The sequence below is a fragment of the Clarias gariepinus genome, chromosome 14 (genome assembly GCF_024256425.1).
Source record: "Clarias gariepinus isolate MV-2021 ecotype Netherlands chromosome 14, CGAR_prim_01v2, whole genome shotgun sequence".
NCBI lineage: Eukaryota > Metazoa > Chordata > Actinopteri > Siluriformes > Clariidae > Clarias > Clarias gariepinus.
The window spans coordinates 24,780,802-24,806,486 of record NC_071113.1 but is presented as its reverse complement, the minus strand read 5'-3'; the positions used below and the strand labels follow the sequence as shown (position 1 = coordinate 24,806,486).

General features: G+C 38.3%; 1 protein-coding gene across 1 annotated transcript in view; it reads right to left on the bottom strand.

The window, feature by feature from the left end:
- LOC128541091 (disintegrin and metalloproteinase domain-containing protein 12) overlaps positions 1-25,685 on the bottom strand; it is a 108,924-nt gene that overhangs the window by 50,268 nt on the left and 32,971 nt on the right. Inside the window, exon 4 of the mRNA XM_053511256.1 lies at positions 3,944-4,022. Within this exon, the coding sequence (XP_053367231.1) occupies positions 3,944-4,022 (79 nt within the window). The remainder of the gene's footprint in view (positions 1-3,943; positions 4,023-25,685) is intronic.

Sequence of the window (25,685 nt, the reverse complement as noted above, 5' to 3'; positions counted from 1 at the left end):
GTAGAAAATGACATTATTTCATAAATGATTCTTGATCTTTTCGACATTCACCTGGCAAGCATTCCCTCTGACTTCTCCGATGTCTGCTCTCATAACATTCCATTTGAATGCTAATAAGCTTATCCAAATGCTTCATAAGCAGAAGAAATAGTCTTCAAATACAGTATGGTAATCTCCAGTGGCAATGCTGAGTCATTTTTGCAGACTGCATGGAAAGCGGTTCTGCTTTAGTATCAGAGGAAAAAGGAGCACTGAGGGAGGAAAAACTACATTCAAGGTCATAGATAAAACATTGAATCCAGTGAGGATCAAAATTCTGCTCACGATTCATATGGAGCATCACTTAATGTCTAAGAGATTATAAGGATTTCTGGGTTGAAACGAGGCACATGAATGCACTTTGACACAGAAAAACCCCCCTAGTAGGCAAATCACAGTAAATATACACAAAAATGAATTCATGGTCTCCTCCCAAGCATTGTCTGTTTGGTGGACAAGATAAGCTGCCCTGTTGCCTGGTGATGAAACACTGTTTTGGTCACAATGAGGCGATTGGATTTTATCATGGGTAAATCTCCATGTTTAAACAGCATGACCATGGAGACAAATAAACGTTGTTTGATTCTGAACACAAACCCTGTACGGTGTTAATTCAACACACTGGGACTAAATTCAACACATGGAATTTTGCTGTGTACCACTTTATCCTTTCCACACTTATAGAATTATACTATATAACTATGTATCTTTACAATTTGTCCCTCCACTGAAGGTAAGTCCCTAATTTGAAAACAGAGCATGGACCATAAGGCAAGGAGTTTGGCAAACAGAGTCAGCTCAGAGTAGAGCCACTAGCTCCTGCTACAGCTCATGCATCATATTCGACAGGGACCCGAGGGCATACCCAGGACCTGCTAGAGAAATTATATCTCATTGTTGGCTTGATAACATCTGGGCATCCCTCTGGAGAAGCTGGAAACTATGGCTGGCCCACAATTAAGTCTGGACTGAACTTCTTAGCCTGTTGCCAATTTTACCTTCACCACCAATTTTGAATGGAAAATGAACGAATGAGAATGGTTCACTAAACAAATCACATCTGGAAAGTGTTGGTCCTGTCACTTTACACTGATGGACAGCAGTGATGACACATTGTCTAATCCAACAGATGTGCTACAGACTGTAACCGTAAACCAATGAAAGTTTCCCATGTGACAGATGCACCAAATAAATTCGGTACAAATTAAAATTGGTTATGCTTGCATTTTCTGGGGGTTTGTTCAGTTTTTCCAGGATTTTCAATATTTGTATTTATCAACCATGCATACACATAATTTTGAGAGTAAACCATGCATACGCACATTTCTATGCATCGAATTTGGTTTTTCAAGTTTTTTTTTGTATATTTACTCTCAATCCTGACCACGCGTTTTTAGAAGCCTTGCGAGAAAAAAAGGAAAATAATTTTCATCCTACTTATTGTCAGTCATACTGTATCAGCCTAACTGACAGCATAATTACTATTTTTGATGCTTACAGCAAGGTACAGACTGATAACACAGATGAAATCTGATGTAAAAGTACATAAAAGTCAGATTTTACAGATCGATTGGGACGATGCCTACGTATCCTAAGGAGAAAATGTTTCTAGAAAACTTTGCTAAGAGGGATGAGTGATTTTCCCTTTTATTCCAGTTGATATCTATAGCTTTTATCCACCAGTACCTTTTAATGAGAAAGTGGTCTGATGTGGGCTAAATTTTTTTTTTCTAACCGATCTTGAGCCAATTAATGTTAATGAGCTATTCTAAAAATAAAATATGCTTCCTGGTAAAGGTTCTGTGGCAGTTTGTTTAAATTCCCCTGTATAGTTTAGTTGTATACAGAGTTGTGGATAGAGGAAAAATGTAAAGACAATAGATGATGAATGACGATGATGACGATGCAAGATGATGGATAGTGATCCTGTGTGTCGCCTAAGCTTGGAGGCAGGCGGCACAATGAATAGCTTATACACATCTACAGTATTGAAAAACTGGTTTTATTATACAAGCCAGTTGTCCGTGACACTACATTCATTAGTTACACATGAAGAATACATCAATCACACCATGCACTGCCTGTTACTGAGGAGAATAAGTTTAGAGAAGTAGCTAATCAGAGCAGCATCATAGCAAAGCAATCTCCTCTGAACACATATTCAGCTGTAGTCTACCACAAAAAATAGAAAGTGCCACCTTTTGGTGTTTTTTGGTATTACCGTCTAGCCACATTACTAAACCTTCAACTGTTACAAATACGATTCTCGCCTTTCCAGTTACTGTGCACGTCTGAAATAGCTAGTGTGATGAAACGAGGCGACGGGTAGTGATCCCTCACCCTGGATTTCGCTTAGCTCCAATGTTCTCTGGAGGGGTGTGGCTCAGCGGTATCTTATTTACATAGATTTTAGAAAAGGAGTGAAATAGAGGGAGTTTAAGATATGATTGGTACATCACTTGCAGCATTAGCACCCATACTTTGGAGGACCTCTGGGACCTACAGTGTGTTAGCATGTTATAGAAGTAGTAAAGCATGGCATGTTTAATGAAAGATGAATTCAGATTACTTCTGGTACAATACTTTACCGATTTTTATGCAAGGCAATAGATTCAATTCAATTCAATTCAATTTTATTTATATAGCGCTTTTAACAATGGTCATTGTCTCAAAGCAGCTTCACAAAAAAAATTAAATAATATTTTTTTTTTTTCTAGAAAAGAAAAGAAAAGAGAATAAGAGGATAAGACAACATTGACGGGGGATTTTAATATCATCACAGGTTTTCTTAATAGACTGGGGCAACAGTGAGTATACACATGATGAATGACAATTTCCTCATGAAAACTTTGGGTTCTTAAGTTCGATCAAAGTTAGAACATAGTCTGCCCACGCTTCGATAAATGAGACCCCAGGAGATCCTAAATCCTACTTTGCAAGTGATGTCTTTGACACAAATGTTCCTTGTACATCATGTGCCCATTAATTCCTTCCACAATCTATTCAGACAGGCACTGGGGCAAGATTTTTTTTTTCTCATCCAGAACAATCTAGTTTGGACCGGCCGGACTACTCTAATAATCTTGCTGATCTTTCATTTAGTTTTATTTAGTTTCTAATCAGGACTGACCCTGGCAGTGATTCATGTAATGCTTTTTTTTTTTTTTTTTTTTTAAATCCTGGAATAACAAGTCATTTTTAAATGAGAATCTCAGCAACTTTTGGCCTGTCATGCACTGTGTTGGTCAGGGAGCTGTCAGAGTTTGGACGACGTGACCTGCAATCGTTTCTTCACCTTAAAATAAAGCACTAAAAAAAGTGCAAGGTTAGCACACCCTGTCTCCGAGGAGGAAGAGATGGAACAGCGAAACAAACACCCGCAGTCTCTCAAATCTCTCTCTCTCTCTCTCCTGTCTTGTGAAAAACTGACTCTGAACAGACCTTGTACACACACACACACACACACACACACACAAGCTTTCTGTCTGTCTAAAAAAAAAAGTTAGCACAACATTTTAAGTCGAAGCTTGACTTATAGCTAAGAGGATCATCTCTTTGGGATCACCCGAGGACAAAAGCAGCCATTTGTTCTCATGATTGCATTAATTAAGTGATCCGAAAGGTCAACATACTAGGAATCAATAGTATTAACTGACAAAACAACCGCCGCAATCACGAGAGACGCTGCACAGAAAGAGAGGCGGTGAGAAGTGCGGGAATATTTGTTTCTCTTTTATCTGAGGGAGTTATAAACTCTTTTACAGCAGGTAATTAACTTTCCCAGTGGCTTTCATCTTAGAGACGTGACAAAATCATAACAGATGCCTGCGAGATGTTTGTGGGATGCAGTGTGGGCAGCGTTTCAGAGCATGAAGGCACAGGATGGTGTGACACAGAGTCTTACTCTGGAGCTGAGTGAGGTGGTGACGGGTTTCCCTCCATCCAGGTAGTGTGTTTCTGTGTAGTGACTGGCAAAAAGCCCCCTGCAACAGACACACACACACGAGTAAATGCGTTAGAGGTGTAAATCACAGGTAGATTGGATTCAGTTCAATTCAGTTTTGGACATTGCGATTTTTTCAATTCAATTCAACTCAATTCAATTCAATAGCCCTATATTTTTTTAAAGGTTTTAAAGTATTAAAAGTTACAAAAAGTATTTAATAAACATTGAAATACTGAGTAAATTGGATTGATTGTCATGTGCCATACAAAGCGATATTTTTTTTTTCCTGCCAATCTTCTAATCCACACTCCAGTCCAGCAGGTGGCGGTATTGCACCAACTGCCCATAAACTCAAAAAAGTGATACTCTTGCAAAACACACCTTTTGACCTTTTTACATTATTAAATTTAGCCAAATATGTTTTTAAAAAAGGTGTGAATTGATTCTGAATTAAAAACTGATGCAGTGATTCATTTAATCGGATCAACCAACAACAGAATGATTTAATTGCATAAGCAGTTAAATCCCTCACTCAGCGTCTATACCACTTTATCCTGTATACAGGGTCGGTGGGGCGAAGGGCCTGGAGCCTATACCAAAAGAAATAAGGCACAAGGAAAGGACAGAGTGCCAGGACACACCATGGACAGGGTGCCAATCCATCCCAGGGCACACACACATATACACACTCACACACTACGGGCAATTTCGGAATGCCGATTAGCCTAACCTGCATGTCTTTTGACAGTTGGAAGGAACCTGAGTACCTGCAGGAAACCCACCAAGCATGGGGATAACATGCAATCTCCATGCACACGGACCTGAGGCAGGGATTGAACCCGGACCCTGGAGATACAAGGTGACAGTGCTAACCACTAAGCCATAGTTTAAACCACAAAGCTCTAGAAGATTTATCTCAAAATATTTCATTTGTCTTAGTTAGAAATGAATAAAATAAATAGACTGACAGTCTCCTGAATCTAATCGACCAGAACAAGTAGAAAAGTTGACAGGATGCCTTTCAAAAACTAGATTTAATAAAACCTAATACTCGGTTTCTTTGGCTATGTTCATATTACATGCCACATTGTACAATTCCAATTTTTTTGGTCAGACTGGATTTGCATTTCATGACTGTTCACGTTCATAAATTCAGAAATGAATTCTATCTGACTCTAATATGGACGTGTCTGTCCTCTGAAACAGCACGCATATGCACATCTTGGATAAAATACAACTTATTTGTGTGACCACTTGTTCAATTCAAACAATGCATGCTATTATATAAAAAATTTGCTTAGGGTTCTGGAGGACGGCAAGCAGTTAGTCGCCGGAATTTGTATTGTACATGTATTTTGGATCGAGTTACCAAATTGACTTAAAAGAGCACCCATATGCATACAAAATATGATAAACGGCATGCACAGTTTTGCATGATTTACACAGAATAATTGATATCACACGCAAAATGGAGGGAAGGAATGCCATGCAAATGACGTTTCTGTGCGGTAATTTCAAGGGTGCGTCCTAAGGGGACTTCTGGAAGCATAAAACTGCCACTTATACAGATAGGTGCCAAATGAAATGAAAAACCAGTGGCTCTGTTCAGCTTTGGGGAATTTCACTGCTGTGGCTCACGGCTCAGTAACAAATCCAAAAACAGGATTATCTGTAGGCTGGCTGAATACTGTATGTGTGTGTTTGTGTCTCTGCTCATGATATTAAGAGGAGTGAAGTGCCTCAGGAGGACATGGGGTGGTAAACTGTTTCATAAACCCTAAGATGTCGAGACCTAATTTAATAAATTCGAAAGTTTTTTTCTTCTTATATAAGTGAAAAATAACCCCATTATTATTATTACTATTATTATTATTATTATTATTATTATGACAGTGTTGTGATTGTAATATGAATATTTTCACTAACTTTACTCTGTATTTTTTCCCTTTTAAGTGGCAATGTGCCAAACTGTATATTCAGCTGGCAGATAAAATATGGTATTTTTTTCTTATTTGAAACCTCCACAGAAACCCGGTTAGGAAATCAGCTTGTTCGTTTGATTTCAAGCATGTATTCAAGTACTGTATGGGCATATTTTACTTGCACAAACCTTTAATAAATCAATGCTTCAGTGTATGTGTGTTACGTTCCCTGTAGTAAAGGTGGTTCAAGCAAACATAGATTTTTTTTTTCCGTTACAAAATGAACATCAATGAGACAACTGAATAAGCTATTTTTTCGACTGTTATTCTTCTAAAATTGATTTACATACACATGGATGGTGATGCAACAATCGAAACAACTATGCAGAAATAATGAATCTATTTCGTCCAACCGGGTGATCAGTGGTAGCTGTAGTGCTGAAAACATCAGGCAGCAAATTGACTCAAGAGATCATACTGTGACGTTAACGACATGACCTTACATGAAACTCTAACAGAAAAATCAAATGTCAGTTTTGTGAAGAAAAAAAAAAAATTCTATAGGACTGTAAGATACAACAAACCAAAGTAGAACAATTACACTGTCAATGGTACAAAATACTGTAACACAACACCTTCCCAGCAGCTCGGCCAAGTTGACCCTGGTTCCAGAGGTTCACTGGGCTAATATGTTGTCCACAGGTAGGAGTGGAGACTTGGCAGTTTGCTGTATGGTCTCAGACTTCTATGACTCTTAGTAACACTCCATCAAAGTCATCGATTGTCTACAGAGCCCTGCCTCATTACTTCAGCATGCATTGACTCATACCCTTAAAAAAAACATATACCTGCACCTTAACGTCTCCACACAGGCCTTCAGAAGGGATAAACTGAAGGCTCAAGCCAGCTCATCCAATGACACCATTAGATCAAGCAAGCGTGTGCAGTTGTCCTAACATTAACCAAGCAGATCATCTCCTCAGCAACATGTGTTCCCACATAACTGTGTCTGGTTAATAATATCCAGACTGAAAAGGCGACAAAACAATGAATAAATAAATGATTTATGACTAATGCTGAGAGAGGCGAAATCTGCTGACTCTCACGCTTAGCCACTGGGCAGCTCATATGCTCTTGTTTTTAAGGTTATGTGTCAGAGGGAGAATGGCCATGCTGTACTAAGGCTTAATTTTATTAGAGCTCATGCAGAGTTCAGCTGAACGCTGCATGGTGTAAATCAGGCTCAAACAAACAATCATGCATTACAGCTCAGCCAGACAGATTTTTTGGTGTAAATTTTAATTTGTTTTTCAACTAGACCCTTCTGTCTGCAAGGGGCCCTGATTGTTTCCGGCTGATTTTATACACATTGTTGTAATAACGGTAAAAAGTAGGTACAGCATCTATACATGTTTTAATTTTAACTTTGATCCGAAAGCTACTACATTTGGATGGAACCGACATTATGATGTACTCACTAAATTAAGGTGCATAACTGGATCTTAAACTTTATTCATGTTTTAATTAGATGAATGAACTGCTACAGTAGATTTGTAGTCCTACAGTAGATTTCATCACGCTTGCAGCTATTGGGAGAGAAGCAACCTCACACACGCAAGCTGTAGCGTCAGAATGTTCTCTAGTTTATTCACAGAAAAAGAGTTTACCCAGAGTAAACACTTATTATATGTTTACGCATGCTATATCAAAGAGCATGGTCTATAATAATCTAGCAAGCCAAAGATAGGGGACGTGTTATAGATATCTGGTTAAACTAAAATGCATAGAACCTTCCAGGATAAAACACTCACTCACTCATCTTCTATACCGCTTTACCCTGTATTTAGGGTCGCGGGGACCTGGAGCCTATCCCAGGAGGCTTAGGGCATGAGGCAGGGTACACCCTGGACATGATGCATGGCACTCACACATACACTAAGGGCAATTTGGGAAAGTACCTGCATATCTTTGGACTGTGGGAGGAAACCCACCAAGCACGGAGAGAACATGCAAACTCTATGTACAAAGAGACGGGAATCAAACCTGGACGAGAATCGAACCCAGACCCTGGAGGTGCAAGGCGACAGTGCTAACCACTACACCATCGTGCCGCCTCTAAGATAAACAATTCAGACAAAAGTGAGAAAGCACATAGGTCCATCGTACCACTGCAGCAACAATGAAAAGTACAGGTATATCTGCACCATGGACTTCACAGTACCCATGGTCAAGACCCTAATGCAGACGACTTTACCATATTTACTGGATATGATGTTGTAGGTATTTCCGGCAAAAGCACAAAAAAAAAAACTTTACTTTTAGAAAACTGCATATTTGCAAAACTGCAAACTGCGTATTTGGAAAACACATTATCTCTATGGTTTTGGAAAGTTGAAAGTTAAGAACCAGATGTAATATTATCAGCTCTAAAAATGATTTAATAGTCACTGCCATATCATGTGTGTTAAAGAGCCAACACATACAGTAAAGAGAAAATATAAACTTCACTTCTTGTCAGGCAGTAAAGCTGACATTGCAACTTTGAAAACATACTTATGAACGTAATAAAGGCACAACGTATATTCATAGGTGATACATTTATAATAAAAAGAATATATATATGTACTGTATATGAGTACTTATTAGAAGAGATAAACAGCAAAATATATAAGTGAATCGATAATTGGATGACTGGGTGGATGGCTACATCATGTTTCAAGTATTAGGACAGAAATTTGGCTTTTATCCATGTTAAGAAATGAGATAAAGTTAATTTCAGAATATTCATTATTAAATATATATTATAGATATGTAAGTCCATTAAATTTAACAACTGCACTTGATAGTACTTTTAATATGTTACCATGGTAACTTTCAATTCCAATTTTTTTGGCAGCCAAAATGTCACCAGCCAGAAAGTGTACATGATCGTCATAAAGATGTCATTAAATAAGTCAAGCAGCATAAAAACAATCATCGCCAATCACTGATCCAAAAATTTAGATTTACTTGAAGAAACTTCAAAACTTTTTGTGGCTTTATATTTGTTTCCTGCAGAAGAAACAAGTAAGAATGGCTTTCTATACACGATAAAATGTAAAATAATTATCTGAACTTGTACATCATTTGGTTTTGAATAAGGATACTGTATAGGTACTGTAATTTCCATGCTGACCAAGTCAAACTTTTTAAAAAATGATGCTTACGTGAGGATAACTGTAGCTCTCGAGTGATGATAAAAGTACTCACTTAATAATCAAGTTCAAATTATGATGATGCCACTGACATCGATTACTGGGAGTCCAAAAATGAGCAAAATTTAAATCCATGTTAGCTTTCACCCACGTTGGATGCTAGGTGTTGTGAAATAAGGAAACTCGCGAATGGTTTTAGGTAATTTGGAGAAAATGGTATGAAAACACACACACACACACACACACACACACACACACAGTCATAACATTATGACCACTGAATAGGAGGAACTGATCAACACTGGTCGCCAGCTACATACCAGTTAACTGGCCATCCGGTTCAATCCTACAGAAAAGCCAAAGCAGCACAAATGACCAAAAAAATCAATATTGGCCAAGACAGAAAGACACAAGAACACCCAGTTCACCACATGCATGGATCCCAGCAGGCAAAGAGCCCATAACTGCTGACCCGGCCTCCAAACTCCCTAGATCCCAATCCAATCTAGCACACATGGGATGCACCAAACAAACAAGTCTGAACCAACATCCTGCTGCTAAACACCACAGCAGAGTGTGTGCGAGCAGTGCTGGCTCAGTGTGTTAAGGCTCTGAGTTACTGATCAATAGGTCGGTGGTTTGAGCCCCAGCTCTGCCAGGTTTCCATTGTTGGGCCCTGAGTCAGGCCTGTCTGCTTCAAGGGCATCACATATTGGCTGACCCAGTGCTCTGACCCCAGCCAAGAAGCTGAGTTATGCGAAGAATAAAGGATTTCACTGTGAAGTAATGTATATGTGATGAATATAGGCTGAACTTTAACAAAGGCACTGCAACAACAAGGAGGGCTTGTTACCCAGGGGGAGCAAGCATAACACAAAACCTAGGTGGGTATCATTTTAATGATTTAATGTTATGGATGATCGGTGTACTTGTTTGAATGTTTAAGTTTGGTCATGAATTCCACTTGACCCAGGGATGTTTTAAATGAACAATGAAACAAAAAACTCAACAAGGATGTGGAAGCAGCAGGTATTTCCCAGTGATTAATGTTACCGTGCCAACCGATAATTCAGCACCAAAATGACTTTCAACAACCCCATGCAAACCAGTTGAATAGAAAATGACTTTTAACATAAAAATAAGCTTGTATGAAGTACCCTTCTTAATGTTCACATCATTAAAGCTGGTCTGAAAAGGCAGGGTGACATGGCCCTTCCTTTTATAAAAAGAACAAAACAGAAGGCTGAATGTACAGGCAAGTGGACGTCAGAGGTAATTTGTCTCTGCATTCAGAAGAAGCCAGGGTGACCTATTGGGCTGAAAGTGTGTGATATGTTGCAAAAAGGCTTTAAACCTTCAAACACTGAGAACCACTTTTCATCTTGTCTCATAGAAGTTAGAATGATGCAACGTGAAAACAGAGGCTTCAGCCTGTTTCCATCTCCTGCTATCACTTCAACAGGCAACCTGAAAGGTCAAAGCATTAAAGTCACATGGAGAAAAAGATGGTCAACGGGCAATGTTAATACAGAGTTCGCAAAGAAATAGTAGGATTGTGAAATGTATACCATGCCGAACATTCACACCAAACAGGAATGTGTGTGGTCTTTATCTCTAACAGCGAAGGTTGCATTACCAAGGAAATGCATTTTTTTTTTTACATTAAGCAAACAATATTTTGTTGCTACAATGTTCATTCTGCTCTTAGAAAGCAACGAGGCTACAAAAAAACATGAACTGCACGAGAAAGATGTGGTAGAGGTAAATTCCTTAAGCATTGGTGACTCAGTGTGTTAAGGATCTGAAGTTACGGATCGGAAGATCGGTGGTTCGAGCCCCAGCTCCATCAGGTTGCCGCTGTTGGGCCCTTGAGCAAGGCCCTTAACCCTGTCTGCTCCAGTGGCGCCAAAAAATGGCTGACCCTGCTCTCTGACCCCTGCCTACTAACAAGATGCTGAGATATGCGAAGAATAAAGAATTTCACTGTGCAGTAATGTATGTGTGAGGAATAAAGGCTGAACTTAACTTAAAAACTCAAAAGTAAAGAAACAGTTGTTCTGACTGCAACTGGAGTGCACGACTAAATCTTTACTCAGATACAAATTATCCAATACTGGTGACCAGGATCCAACAGTGCTGTAAATACGTCTTCGTTATCACCGTAGGTCAAACAGCTTAATCAATAACCATTGATTTTCTTTTTGTTTAACCGCCACAAGCAGCTTATTAGCACTTTATAACAACCTGACCAGGGAATAAGAATGAAGCATTGACTTTCTTTTGAAAAAAATGTTATGCAAGCATTTGTGTTTTTTGACACATCTCCAACGCATATGCATTTAAATATCTGAACCTTTAAGATAATTAGCTCTTAAATGAATGTTAAGTGTTTCAATCATTGAAGATGTGTGGTGAGGTGTGACCTGCATTTATAAGTTTGATCTTCACGATGAACTGCGTTTATGTGAAACACGGCATATTCGAAAGAATATTCAGACAACCTGAAAATGTTGGACCTTAAAGAATTTGTAAAGATCATTTTGCTTACAAGCAGTGCAAGAACAACAGGGAATCCCCAAAGCTTGGGTATGACAGCTGAGGCTCTCCAGGCATCCCTTTCACTTGATATCATCTGTCTGCATGAATTTATCATAAATAAAACCCTGGAATTTCTGAAAGGCCACCATGAACAAAACACACACACACACAAAAACACTGCTATCTGGACTACCCAACAAAAAATTTTTATGGACTGATAAGGCAGATTTGCTTTATACTGTACGTTATAAATGATGAGTGAAATCACAGCTGGTTGTCAGTATACAGTCCGTGCCTGTTATATTAACATTAGCATGACTATTCTCCAAAACTCTACATTGAATGCACAAGAGAAAATCAGTTTATTTTGAAACAGAAAGTTACACAACTGCATGTTGGCGTAGAAGTTAGCACTGTGGCCTGCACCTCCAGGCTCCTGGTTTGATTCCGGCCTCAGGGTCTGTGTGCATGGAGTTTGCATGTTCTCCCTAGTGTGTGTAAGTGTGTGTGCCCTTCAATGGATTGGAACCCAGTCCAGGGTGTACAACACCATGTGCCCTAAGTCTCCTGGGATAGGCTTTGGGCCCCTGTGACCCTGTATACATAATAAAGTGGTATAGACGATGAATAAATGAGTCAGTGAGTGAGTGAGTGAGTGAGTGAGTGAGTGAGTGAGAAAGTTTCTTTTAAATGGTGATAAAAATCACACCACAGAAACATGTCTTGTTTAAGGAAATAAGGGGTGAAGCAGAAATAAAATGGAGAAACTGTAACCTAAACTCAAGCAAACAAACAGATGCCAGATGCCAGACACAGAGAAGACAGAAGCTAAAGTATGCAACTGTTAATGACATCATTTCAATTATGTTAAATGATGCAACTAAATGAGAACACCTTAAGTCAATACAGAAAGTGAACTGGAACCAGGAAGCCGAAACAATTTCAAACTTAAAGTATGAAATCCAAAACACGAGACCGAGTCCAAAAGTCCAAAATGAATCAAAAGAGAACTCACTCAATCACTTACTCATCATCTATACTGCTTTATCCTGTATTCAGGGTGGCGGAGGGCCTGGAGCCTATCCCAGGAGACTTAGGGCACAAGGCGGGGTACAGCCTGGACAGGGTGCCAATCCATCACAGGGCGAACTGTTAACTGTACACTGCATATACAGAGTAAGAGAACCCGGGCAGCATCACAAACCTTGCTACAAACCAACGTAGAAAAAAACTGCATGGGGTCATGCTAACTAGAGGGGAGCCTGCAGCTAAGGATGCAAAAGATAATGCTAGCTGCTAATGGTTTCTTTCAGCACTCTTTAGCCAGTCAATGGCAATAAATGAACAAGTCAAGCGCTTTATTTGCAAGGACACACGTCCCTACAGCATTAATGAAATGTTGCATTTAAATGACAAATCAAATCCATTCTCAAGTGACACTGATTTTTAGGGAAAATAAATACAGAGAAGAAAAATTTGAAAACCTCTGAGTCTTACATAGCACAGCCGTCAAGAATCAGATAAACCAAAATAAAGTTGGACAAATACAACATCAGGCAGATCTGGTCAATATATGCAAATAAAATTGTCCTTGGCATATATTTTCTGCTGCTGTCAATCACTTGCATGTTTGTATATAAATGCTACCTGAAGTCAGCTTACGGATAAAAGGATGAGTTTTCATAGACTTTCTCAGATTTAGATTTGATTTATTCTCTCAGTTCTGATTAGTGAGGTTCAGACGGGGCTTGTTAAACCCTTGAAAACTCAAGCAGCGCAGATTGGTGCCGGCAACACAGCATAGGTCAATGAGGAAATACATTTTATTACTAGCAGCATATGGGAACGATGTCTCAAAAATGTAGAACTCTCAAAATTAGTGTGTTTTTTTGGTCATAAAAAAAACTGAAAACAACTATAAAAATATGTGATCATGTGTATCTGTGCTGTGTCTTTGCCTATGTGACCTTTTTATTGTTTTTTGCTCAGTCATGTTTGTATGGTTGGTTGAAATGAACTCAAATTTAGTTCATCATATTCCCTATTTTGTGCTGTAAAAAAGGATATGTCAGTCTATACTGCATAAATCATAAATCCTATGTAGGTTTATTAAAAGCAGCAAAACAAAAAGAAAAATGGCTAAATGCTCTGTTTTTTAAGGGCTACAATAAAGGCAATAATGAAGACAGAATTTAATATGACCTGTTTACCGTTTGTGTCAAACTGGTATTAAGAATCACCAGCGTGATTAAAAAAAAAAACTACTTAGTCTTATTTATAGCCTTAAAGCAGTCATTAATCTTTTAGCCTTTAAAGTTAACTTTTCTTCCTATACAGTCGTGTAAGTTCCTTATTTGGACCTATAAAAACAAGTTTTAAGTAACTTCCCCCTAAGGCTAAGGACTGATTGTGATTTGAAAAGTTGAGATTCTTAGCTGCAGTGAAACATTTGATTGCAAGGACGTACGTTCATAACTGACAATCCTAGCCTAGCTGGGTCAGCGATTACTGCAATTATTTTTGCCATTTCCACATGTTTGGGACATTAAAGGAGTTCCTGGGAGGCCAGACATGAATCAGACAGTCCAAATATGCCATACAGAATCGTGTTCGTTGTTTATCTAAACCTCTAAAACAAGAAATGTCACAAGTTTTAAGTAAACTCGCCCATTGATAAGTTATACATTTCACCTACTAACTATTCGCTTTTGCCTCTTGGGTAAAAAGAGTCAGCAGATTGGGAAAGATAAAAATCTGATCTGTTTTTACTTAATTATAGCTGACTGAAGCACAGCAGGTAACGAAAGACACGTGAAAAGTAAAGAAACAAGAAGAGTTTGGAGCACACGGGGTAAAATAATCCAGGTGACATGGTTGTGAACCGTTAGGACTTTCAAGTCGAAGTAAAGTCTATTGTTTTGTGGAGATAAATGAGATAACAGCTAACTCTTCAAACTGCTTTCTTTGCCCTCAGACAAAATGATCATAAATGTCTTCTTGTCATGAGAATCCCTCCAATCCACAATTGGAAGATGGATCATTTGAAATAACTGTTATAAACCCACCATTACCTTTACCATGGTGACTGTCTGCTTGGACATTGATGCCTGAAGGCCAGGCAGGTTGCAAAGAATCGATATAGCTCCATCACAGCTAATGTGGAGGTGACAAATAACACCGGCAAAGCACACACTGGACCAATTACAGGATGCAGGTGTCCTAAGTGAAAGGTAATACCTGGTATTGATCTGACGCCTAACTGTAACAATATTTGCCCTTTACAGACTTCTGCTGCTATGTTATTAAAAACCCTCAATCATGGAATCAATTTGTGTTTTATAGCTTTATGTGCAGAGTCAGCACTAACAGCATGTATGAAAGTCGTATAATTAGGAATTATTTCAAATAAAGTCCAGTACTGTCCAGCATTTAAAGCCAATAAATGCTGCCGATAGTATTGATTTACTCAAGCACTAAATGTTCTGTATTTAAAACATTGCTAAAATCCGGACTGGTGATTTACATAAAATACTAAAAGTTTGTATATACAGTTCACCTTTCAGAAAATACTCAGAAACAGACAGAATTTCAAAGATTTGTTTGAGTATAGTCTGTTTGGGACATATTACAGAAGTGATGTAATTGTGTCCGATTACCGAATAAAAGGTGATGTTCCAACTTTTAAGCCTTCACTGACAAGCAGAGAAACACCCTTGGATGTGATACAGTTCCTCCATTGTCAGACATGAAGTTCTCATCTGAACATCTGCTTCCAACTCCGTAATGAGAAGATTTCACTCTGGAATAAGCAAATCCTTTTTACATTTCCTTATTAAAAAATATAAACTAAAAAACCTAATCAATGGTTCTGTATAGTTCATTCTTACATAGAATCTTTTCAAAAGAAACAGCACAGAATGTCTGCTTTATGGTACTACACAGAACCTTTAAGAGTTTAGAATGCTAGATTAAATGTTCTTTTAAGCATGAATTACTGTAAGTACAAAAAGCATTTTAAGCATTTCACTTTCTAGTGAATGAAGGTGTAAAACTAATTATCATTTACTTCAAGTACAGTAAAGTGACAAGCTGCAGTGAAACGCTTGATTGCAAGGACATACGTCCGTGAATGGCGATCCCGGCCGAGAAGATTCGGAGCCCACTGCAGTCGTTCCTGTAAACATTCAGCGAGTGGAAAATATGATCTTTGAAAATCGAAGGATAACCGTATATACAATCATTCACCAACACCATTTGCACATTACAGGCACTCAGATGAGAATTATTGTCATTGTCCCTGTACAATCCTGACCTCGTTCCAAGTCATTTCCACATGTTTGTGCCATTGAAGGAGTTCCTGGGAGGCCAGCATTTCAGAAGTGAAGCCGGCAGTCTGATCATGGCTCCGGTGTACTAAGAAAATTTTCTACCTTTATAGTAGTCAAGCACTAGTAAACCACTGGGATAATTACATTAGTGTAGCGGGTGATTATATAGAGATAATGTATAACGGCAGTTTTTACTTTTATAACTGTGTTCTGTTATTCTGCACAATCAAATACTCTGCAATGGTTGCTTCTGGCCACAGGTAGGCAAAGAGTCAAGGGTTCACACCACAGCACTGCCAAGCCATTGTTGGGCCTTCAATCAAAGCCATCTCTGCTTCAGGGGGAAAGATATCGTACCGTATCTAATCATAACTTCCTAACAAGCTGGGAATTTTGCTGTGCTGTAAAGAATATGTAACAAATAAATATATTTTCTAATTAAGAGTTTTTTTCCCCATATGGTTTTCCCATAACCATATCAAAGCAACCTTTTATAGCTCAGTTGGTAGAGAATGAGATCCTACTGTATGTCGCTGCATTAAACTTGGCTTAAAGGAGCTATTTTACAGGCAGGGATGGTTCAGTGTGTTAAGGCTCTCTCTGTCTAGTTACTGCTGTTGGGCCCTTGAGCAAAACTGTCTGCTCCAGGGGCGCCATAAAATAACTGACCCTGCGCTCTGACCCCTGCCTAAGCTATGATATACAAAGAATTTCCATGTGCTGTTTAACCATTTATACAAATGATGACCGTGAAATAAGTTAGTTATTGCTATGTCCATGTAACAGTTGTTCTCCTAAATACCTCTTGAAGTTAATGTGATATTACCAAAAAACTGATAAAATTACTATACACTGTCATTGGAGATTCATTCTTTGAATTAATTTGATTGCCAGACATGAGCCAAGTCCAAAAAGTCGCTAAGTTTCTTGCATTTAAATTCGGTAAATCTCAAAAACTGATCTCTGCATGAATGAAGAAGAAATTTTATGTGCACATCATGTAAAAAGAGCAATTCGATTCCAAGTATCTCAAAAACCCTCTCAAAAGTCAGCCATCCTTACTGCCAGCTTCTGCCTTATACTCTCACAATCACAAAGATATTTTTCTGCAGGGATAGTGGATGATAAAACTTAATGGAAACCCGTTTTCGTGACATCAAGTTGGCGGACGTACCAAATAACTTTTCATACCCTCAAAATGGATTTCTATCTATTAAAGATCAAATGTGTGCATGGCAGTGAGAAGTGAGAAGACACTAGACAATCATATTCCATCCAAAAGAAATAATAGAAAGGCTTAGGTATCTTGACAGAAAGAAATCCCACAAAAGTCATCTGTACGCTACCTTGGCCCGACAAAAATTGTGGTTTCAAAAGAAAACAAGAACAATTATTGGAATTTGGTTAAGAACTATGCAATTCATTCAGAAAGTCTGGAAGGATAGTGCTGAAGAGTTAACGCTATGGAAAAAATGAGGCTGAAAAAAATCACGAATTATCATTATTGGAGATAACGCATGATGAAAAATGAACAGTAGAAAGCAGAGCTATGTTTAATAGTGAAAATAAAAACTGTATAATGTGATGTGAACTCACAGGATTGGGACTAAACAGCTGTGTGGCCATAAGAAAACTATTAGTTAGTGAGACTATGTGGGGGAAAATGCTCCAGGTAGCTAGGGAGCATACTGTACAGATTAAACTTTGGAGCAATGGAAAAGGGTAATGTGGTTTAATAAGCAAACTCATTTTGCAGACTTCAGTCAATAAGACCCAACATGAACACATCATATATTAATTCATTTACTAAGTAACTTAATATATCTACTGTATCACTTTACCTATTATGATGAACTAATGCTATTGTGCCTCTCCTGTCCTAAAGTCCTGACAGATGCATGTGTCACTTCTAGGGCAGTTATTGAGTGTACTGTGACAGTGCTGGCTTGCTCATTTGGTGTTTGTCCACTAAATCAGTGCACTTTCGGTTTGACTTGACAGGACTCAAAGTTACACACTCCGTCCAACCTGGCATTAAAGTATTGGTGGGTTATTGGGAAGACAGCTAATGCGTTTACAATACATACAGTAGAAACATTAAAAAATATATATATATATTTGTGCCTAAATTTTGTTTCTTGTAATCAACCTGCATTTATAAAATAAACCTATAAAAACAACAACAACAACAACAACAATAATAATAATAATAATAATAATAATAATAATAAAGCAGATGTTAATCAATGCATGTACATGCACTCATTCAGATAATGGTATAACTTCATCTGTGCATAAGTCTTCAATGAATCTTTCAGCACAGCCCAACCTGCAAACATTAGTCCAAAAAGTTAATCAATCCATGACCTTAAATTCTTCCTTCCTACTTAATCATTTACATTCAAGTCATTTTGTTTTTTTCCTTCAAAGATTATGTCCTTGCTGTTTACTCCTTCCAAAGCATTACTTTCTCTCCAGGGTTGTTTGCACGCATGGGCAGATGTATAAAAAAGACACTGTTTGCATAAGCACTTAAAAAATCTGTTCATTCACACAGTCAGGCAATGCTCATTACAGTAGTGTGTATGTAAACACTCAGTCTCTACGTTTCACTTTGGTTCTCTTATGTACAGTAGAATACGTTCAGCGATTAACCCTCTCAGTGAAGTCCAGATCACCTGGAGAACATTTTCATATTATACAGATGCTAATTTACAAATGGTATGCACAATAGAAATATCTGTAACATTTCCAACTTACCAAGATTTTGATCTACAATGAGGACCAGACTGTGATCATCATGACCCTATCTAAGCACTCAAGTAAGAAACCAACAGCCGGATTTTCCCCAAAGTGAACCGTACTGTAATTGGCTCCCCTGTCTTTGGCCAAAGGGGAACTTCCTCTTGTTTCTTTTCTTTGGCCCATGGGACTGCTACTCTCTCCTGTGAATGAAAGAGACCCTGTGTGCAAGTTTGTGTGTCTAGATGTGTCCTCCTCTCTAAATATTTGATTTGGCGTGGGCTGTCTAAACAGCAGAGTGGATGGTGATGCACTACCGGTTCACACCATATTATCCAGCTCATTCCAAACTAGATTTAATAGAATGAACTCAGTGCTGCATCATCTACATTTCACACAAGTTCCCCTGGTTGAAGCTCAAAACCTATAGATAGAAGCTGCGTCTATAGTATTAAAGTCTTTATTTACCTCTTGCGAGAAAATGCTTTTATATACAATAAGTCTTTATTCTTCGTATTACATAACATTGTTTACAGCCAGTCTGTATAACGTCCACATTAAAATCCATACACTGATCTGTAGATATATAGACACGACAGGCTGAATATGTGTAAGTAGGCGGTGATTTTAACATTTTAGGAATACACTATATATATATATATATATATATATATATATATATATATATACATATATTTCTTTAGCAAACATATTCCCCAGTGTAGAATTACCACCCAGCAAAATTTCTATGCATCTAGTTAGACTCAAATAAACTCTGAAAGTGTTAAATCAACACAGGCACATACATACACAGTAGGCTGGTTAAATTCCTCCTTTGAAAGTCAAAAAAAAAAAAAAAAACATTTTCAAAGTCCTGGTTTAAGCTCTTGAGACGTGAAGCTCCTTATCTAAGGTCATGACATTTTCTCCCAACTACATTGTCCACATATTTTGGTACAATCCTCATATAAGGACCATCAGGAATAATTATTCAGCCAAACGTCTTCCTGTTTGAAGACATTAAGTTTGTAGTTATCAGGTGGAAACTCACTCACTTACTCATCACCGCTTTATCTGTGGGGCCTGGAGCCTATTCCAGGAGACTGGGGTACACCCTGGATGAGGTGCCAGTCCTATCGCCGGGCACACAATTAGGAAACGTCACTTAGCCTATCTTTGGACTGTGGGAGGAAACCTGAATACCCAGAGGAAACCCACCAAGCAACCAAATCATTTTTAAGTCATTAATCAACATGTTGATCTTTGATGAGATTTTATAATGCACAGACCTCTAAGGGTTTTAACAAAATACCCTGTTAAATTGCTGCACTATACCCTGATGGACAAAAAAACTAAGACAACATATGCCATGTATTATAGTTCTCCCTGCGCACAAAACCACTGATGTCACTAATTAGTTAGAGCCTATCTGACTATTAAGAGTGTTAATAAGAATCAGCTGGTTTAGTTAATGGATGGAACAAATATATAGCCGGACTTTTACCTCCTGAAGCCGGGGTGTCGACCTCTGCACAAAAACGGCTAAAACATGGGAACTGAATTGAGAACTAGTGCGGCAAATTTCTGTACATGATCTTCAGCCACCTTTTTAACAACAGAAACCTACACTGAATAATTTTTATTCAATTAACAATTCAGTTCCAACTGAATCTCAACACTTCTGATTTATTTGCTCAAGTGATCACAGCGATCAGAGTGCGATAACGGGTGTACTGTATGTGCAAAAGGTTTTAATAAAGTGAAATACAATACGAAACCATATTAAAAATAACTTACTTGCATGATTATGTTTAGACATTTGTTCAGTTAGAAACATAGTAAGATCAATATACAGACAAATCAGGATGGAAGCTATTTCTGAAAACCAAATACACAAGATGTCATGTCAGTGTACACTGCTGCGGTTTCCTCTGCAGCTCCACAACACCAATTGTTTAATCTGGCCTTGTGTGTGTTTTGAGTGTTGGTTATACAGAAGGGCACACTTGTCCTCTTAATGCAAAGCTTTTAATGTTTTTTACTATCAACCTGTTTATGGTCATTTCGTTACCTACAGCCATTCTGTAAGACTCGTTAAACTTTATTTCCTATTTCGAAGACTTTTGGAGTCTTTGGTCCTACTGTAGATTGTTCCATTTTTAAATAAATAAAAAATAAATCTTAAGACACATAATTTTAATATAAAAACTAACTTACTCATGCCTTTCAGTGATTTATATATGCCTGGAAAGAGGCTCCAAAAAAAAAAAAAAAGAGAAGAAAAGAAAAAAAGCTGAGATGTTGCGAAGCTCCAAGTCCGTTATTGTCCAAGCAAAACTAACACATGAATAAGAGAAGAGCTTATCATTCAAGAGAACCTGTCTGCTTGGCTGCCTCCTCCATGAAGCAATACAAATGAGATCAGAATACAAAATTCTTTGTTCATTTATAGTCATAGTTTGTAGTATTTTTCTCAGGGTGCATTTGTGTTGCTGGTGCTGATTAATCTGCATGTTTACTCTGGCTCTCGATGGAGGGAAACACTGTGTGACATGGTTGGAGAAAGCAGAGTTTGCTCTTCAGCTATATGATTCATCCGAGGTCTAAAATCGGAACCAGGCCTTTTCAGACTTTCCAAGTCGTGCATCCATGGCTAGGGAACGGTTCATTAGTTTATGAGGAAAGAATTAACCGGTGCAGAATAATCTTTTCAAGAGGCACGAGAGAAGAAGTTTACATACTGAAAAGCAAATAAAATAAACCACAAATCCAACTACAGAAGACTGTGGGAGAATACTCTGGCAAGCGATAAGACAAATATTTAGTAAAAAAAAAGAAAAAAAAATTCTGGTCGATGTCAGAAACAGGTTAATTGTTAAAGGCGTGGTTGGCTATTGTTCCTTCACTTATAAAAAATATCTATAGCAACAGAACAGTGAAATCTAACAATGTGACTGTTAATAAGAGATCATTAACATGACGGTCATGCTGGTGATGGATCTAGAGGTTGGACTTCACCCAGGGATCATTTAGCATGGACCGTACACCCAAAGGCATGTTTCTGGAAATTGGAAGGAAACTGGAGACCCTAAAGCTAACCCACATGGACGAATGGAGAACACACAGGCAGTTACTTGAACTCCGGGTCAAAGCAGGAACTCTGGAGCAGTGAGGTTCTTCTTACATGATTAAATTAATTCCCTGTTCTCCAAAGGTATTCCATGAAACCCACTCTAACAGAGCAACACCCTGTTGTAGGAGTACGTATAGATCCTGAAAGCTCCTCAGAGGGACAAGCCCCAAAAAACATTGTCTTTTTTTATATTTTGCAGCCATGTGTTTTTTTTGCAAAACGTTGATCATTAGGATCAACTTGCATTTAAAGTCTTTCCCATCACGAAGCTCTCAGCTGGTTTTCCAAGAGTATTATAATGTATGACAACACTGCATTTTTATAGCATCGTAATGTTTATCCCATTAGCAAACTCAGATGCTGACTGCTATTATTTTCAGTCATACTTACCCCCTGCACTTGTACTCATCTTTTTCCCCAACCCAACCCTTCTGTCTATCCCCTGGTGGTTGCTCAGGTTTCATTACTGTCCTCAAAACTCTTTCTGGCAGATTCCCATTTACAGAACGACAGGGAACTCAGCAGCCAAAACCAGGTTCACACTCACAGCAGGAACCACAGTGGAGGCTGAGCCAACACATCTGCTTTCTGTATGAGAAAGACAACTAATTATAGAGACTAAGCTCTCGTTATCTTGGTCTGTTGTAGAACCCGGGTGGACCATCCATGATAAGAGCTTCACATACCCAATTTAAATGTATTCCCAGATCCACAGTTTGAAAGATTCAACCACTTGACTCTTTGCTTTAATTCACCCTACCAAACTTAATTAACAAATAAAACATAAGAGCAGCTGATAAAATCCCGAAGCGACGCTATCTCCAAATCAAGGGAAAGTATGATTTCTGCTGCGCTGGTGAATCGACACAGATGCAAACCATTTTTCCCCCCCTCTTCCTTAATCTGCTTTTGTTTTTCAAGATGGGTTGCTGTGCTGGACAGATTCCCACATCCCCCATAAACACTTGGAGAAGAATGCTGTCCTCCAGCGCTAGTTCACCAGAGAATGACACCGTGAAGAAGAGGTAAAAGGTCAATTACGAGGGCCCTTCATAAAACAGCAGGATGCTCTGAATGGGGTCAGGCAGTGTGTGAGCGTAAGGAAAGAACGAGCAATTCAGTCGAGATAAACACAACGAGCAACACAAAAGCTGACAACATAGATCAGATGGTTTAATAAACACCCCAAAGCTATCTTTCTCTCTTAAGAGATTATAACTGCTGTTTTGAATGTTTATACCCCAGACATGAAAAACAGAATATGCAACAGTATGAACAGTCTGCTGTTTGAATCTTCAAGGTCATGGGTTCCCCAGTGGCGAATGCCTAGTTACCCTGGATGATCTTATTGGGCAAAGATAGTGGAACAAAGAAGAGACTTTTGGGTATCATGAAGACATCTCACCAAAACAGACACGCAGAATTAATAGAAAATGCAAAGCGATCTTCACCTTTTCCACCAGGATTAAGGTAACAGTAAATCTTTAGTCTCTTGGATGCGAGATGGGAATATACACTGGATACACCAGTCATGTTCAAGAAACCAGTGTGAGATGATTCTAGCTTTGTGACATAGTGTGGATATAAAGGGATGGACATGGTCAGCAAAAACTCAGGCGCAACACTTTCATGTTGTTTACAAGAAATTCTGACCCTACCATCTGAGTGTCACAGCAGAAATAGAGAGTCATCAGACCAGACGTCTTTCCATCAGTTTGAATCAGCCTGGCCATTCTCCTCTGCCCTCTGGCATCAACAAGGCATTTTTGCCCAAAGATCTACCACTCGCTGAATATATATTTTTTTTCAGAGCATTCGCTGTAAACCCTAGAGATGGTAGTGTGTGAAAATCCCAGTAGATCAGCAGTTTCAGAAATAATCAGACCAGCCAGTCTGGCACCAACAACCATGCCAAGTACAAAGTTATATAAATCACCTTTCCTATACCTTCCCTTCCTATAATCACCTATAAAGTTATATAAATCACCTTTCCTTCGTCTCCATTCCGTTTGAACTTCAGCAGATCATCTAAACCATGTCTACATGTGATTGGCTGATTAGATACTTGTGTTGTAAGCAGTGGAACAGGTGTACCTAATCGAGTAGGCGGTGAGTGTAGTGCAGATCAAGATGAAACCAGGAACACTGGATTTCCAAGGTTCTTTGGAAATACTGTACTTTTTACAAGCTGATTTTATTTTAAGTTTTTGTGTTGTTTTATAAAAATGGCTTAAAAACTATTTGCTCTTCTATTACTATTTGATGAAGCATCCCCTGAAGAACACGACGACACTACATGTAATTTCTCACAAGGCTGTGGACACGAAAGAGATGCTTGTGTATTTCTCTTAAAAAACATCTCAAGTTTTTTTAAATACTTTTTGTAAATACATAAAATTTAAACTATATTGAGCTGAATAATGTTTTAAAAGTTTAATAAATATTTAAAGATTTCATTTAAGCATATGTTAAAAGTCTCAACAGATGTTGGTCATCACTGTAAAGACAATAATGATATAACTAATGTTGACACACACACACATTAAAAAACAAAAAACATATACTATACTAATACAGTATCGTTGCATAACCAATTCCTAACCAGTAAAATGATGTATCGCACAGCCAGAGCACTCAAACACACTCAGCATTACTTCTCACCATGTTTTCTGTTCAGATTATATATCATCTTGCGGATAATTTCGGCTGAACAGTTCATTAACTTTCAAGTTCTTGGAAGATTAAAAAAAGAGGGAAGATTAAGAAGCTCAACAAACACAAACCTCATTTTTATAAAAACATGACAACAGCCCATGATAAACCACGCCATCTGCTAAACCAGTCCACAATGCACACCATATGTACAGGAAAAGACACGTCTGAAATTATGGGCTGGCTCTTTTTATTCATCATGATCCCTGGTTCCTTCCAATGACTTGGGGAACTTGGCAAGACTACCCAAATTCAAAAGAATTCATCTTTTTTCTTGCACAGGTAACCAGTGTCATTTAAGGATATAACATAAGGAACCAGTTATATACTGTAGATCACTAATCACATCATGTAAAGTCTACCAGCGGAAAAAGAAAAACCAAAGCGGCCTGTTGTCTGAGTAGCTTAGCAAATGTAATACTGGACATTCCATTCTAAACCTGACCTGACATTATATCAGAAGTTATACGTTTTGTGAGAGAAACACAGAATTATGGGGTCTTTTAACCAAACCATGAACTTTTCATTAGCTCGCACAATAGCTGAATAGGAAACATTCGCTGATTTATCTAACGGGACACAATTCAGTGAACGTCTTCAGCCCGTTATTGTTTCCATGGAATGAGGGCGAAAGAAAAAAATTGTAGTACCACAGAAATCCGATTAACGCTTTTGTCTTAAAGTGAATGTCGTCGATGAATGCATCTGTCTTCAACAAAGAGCGAGAGGGAGCAGTAGCCAGGCAAAAGCAGAGACGCTTATTTCTTTACAAACTTTTTTGACTTTTATGATGACTTGCCATGGGAATATCTGCAACAACTTAATAGTTGCAAGCACTTGTGATTTGCGTACAAACTTCAATCAAACGGATGAAATTAAAAGGGTGGTTATGAAGTCAAGCTGCAAAGAAGACACACATCTGCATTGAATATGGAGAAATCCAAGCTTGACAAGCTGTTCTCCAGCTGAGATAGTTTTTCTTCACTGGACATAGGATCTGTCATGTATGAGGTAAAACTTAGGCAACATTAATGTAATCAGGCAGCTTGCACTACGCGAGGCCCTCCCAGAGTTGCAGAGGGATTTTGGATAGGAAAGTAACTCTTTAACCTCTAATCAGCAGGTCATCAA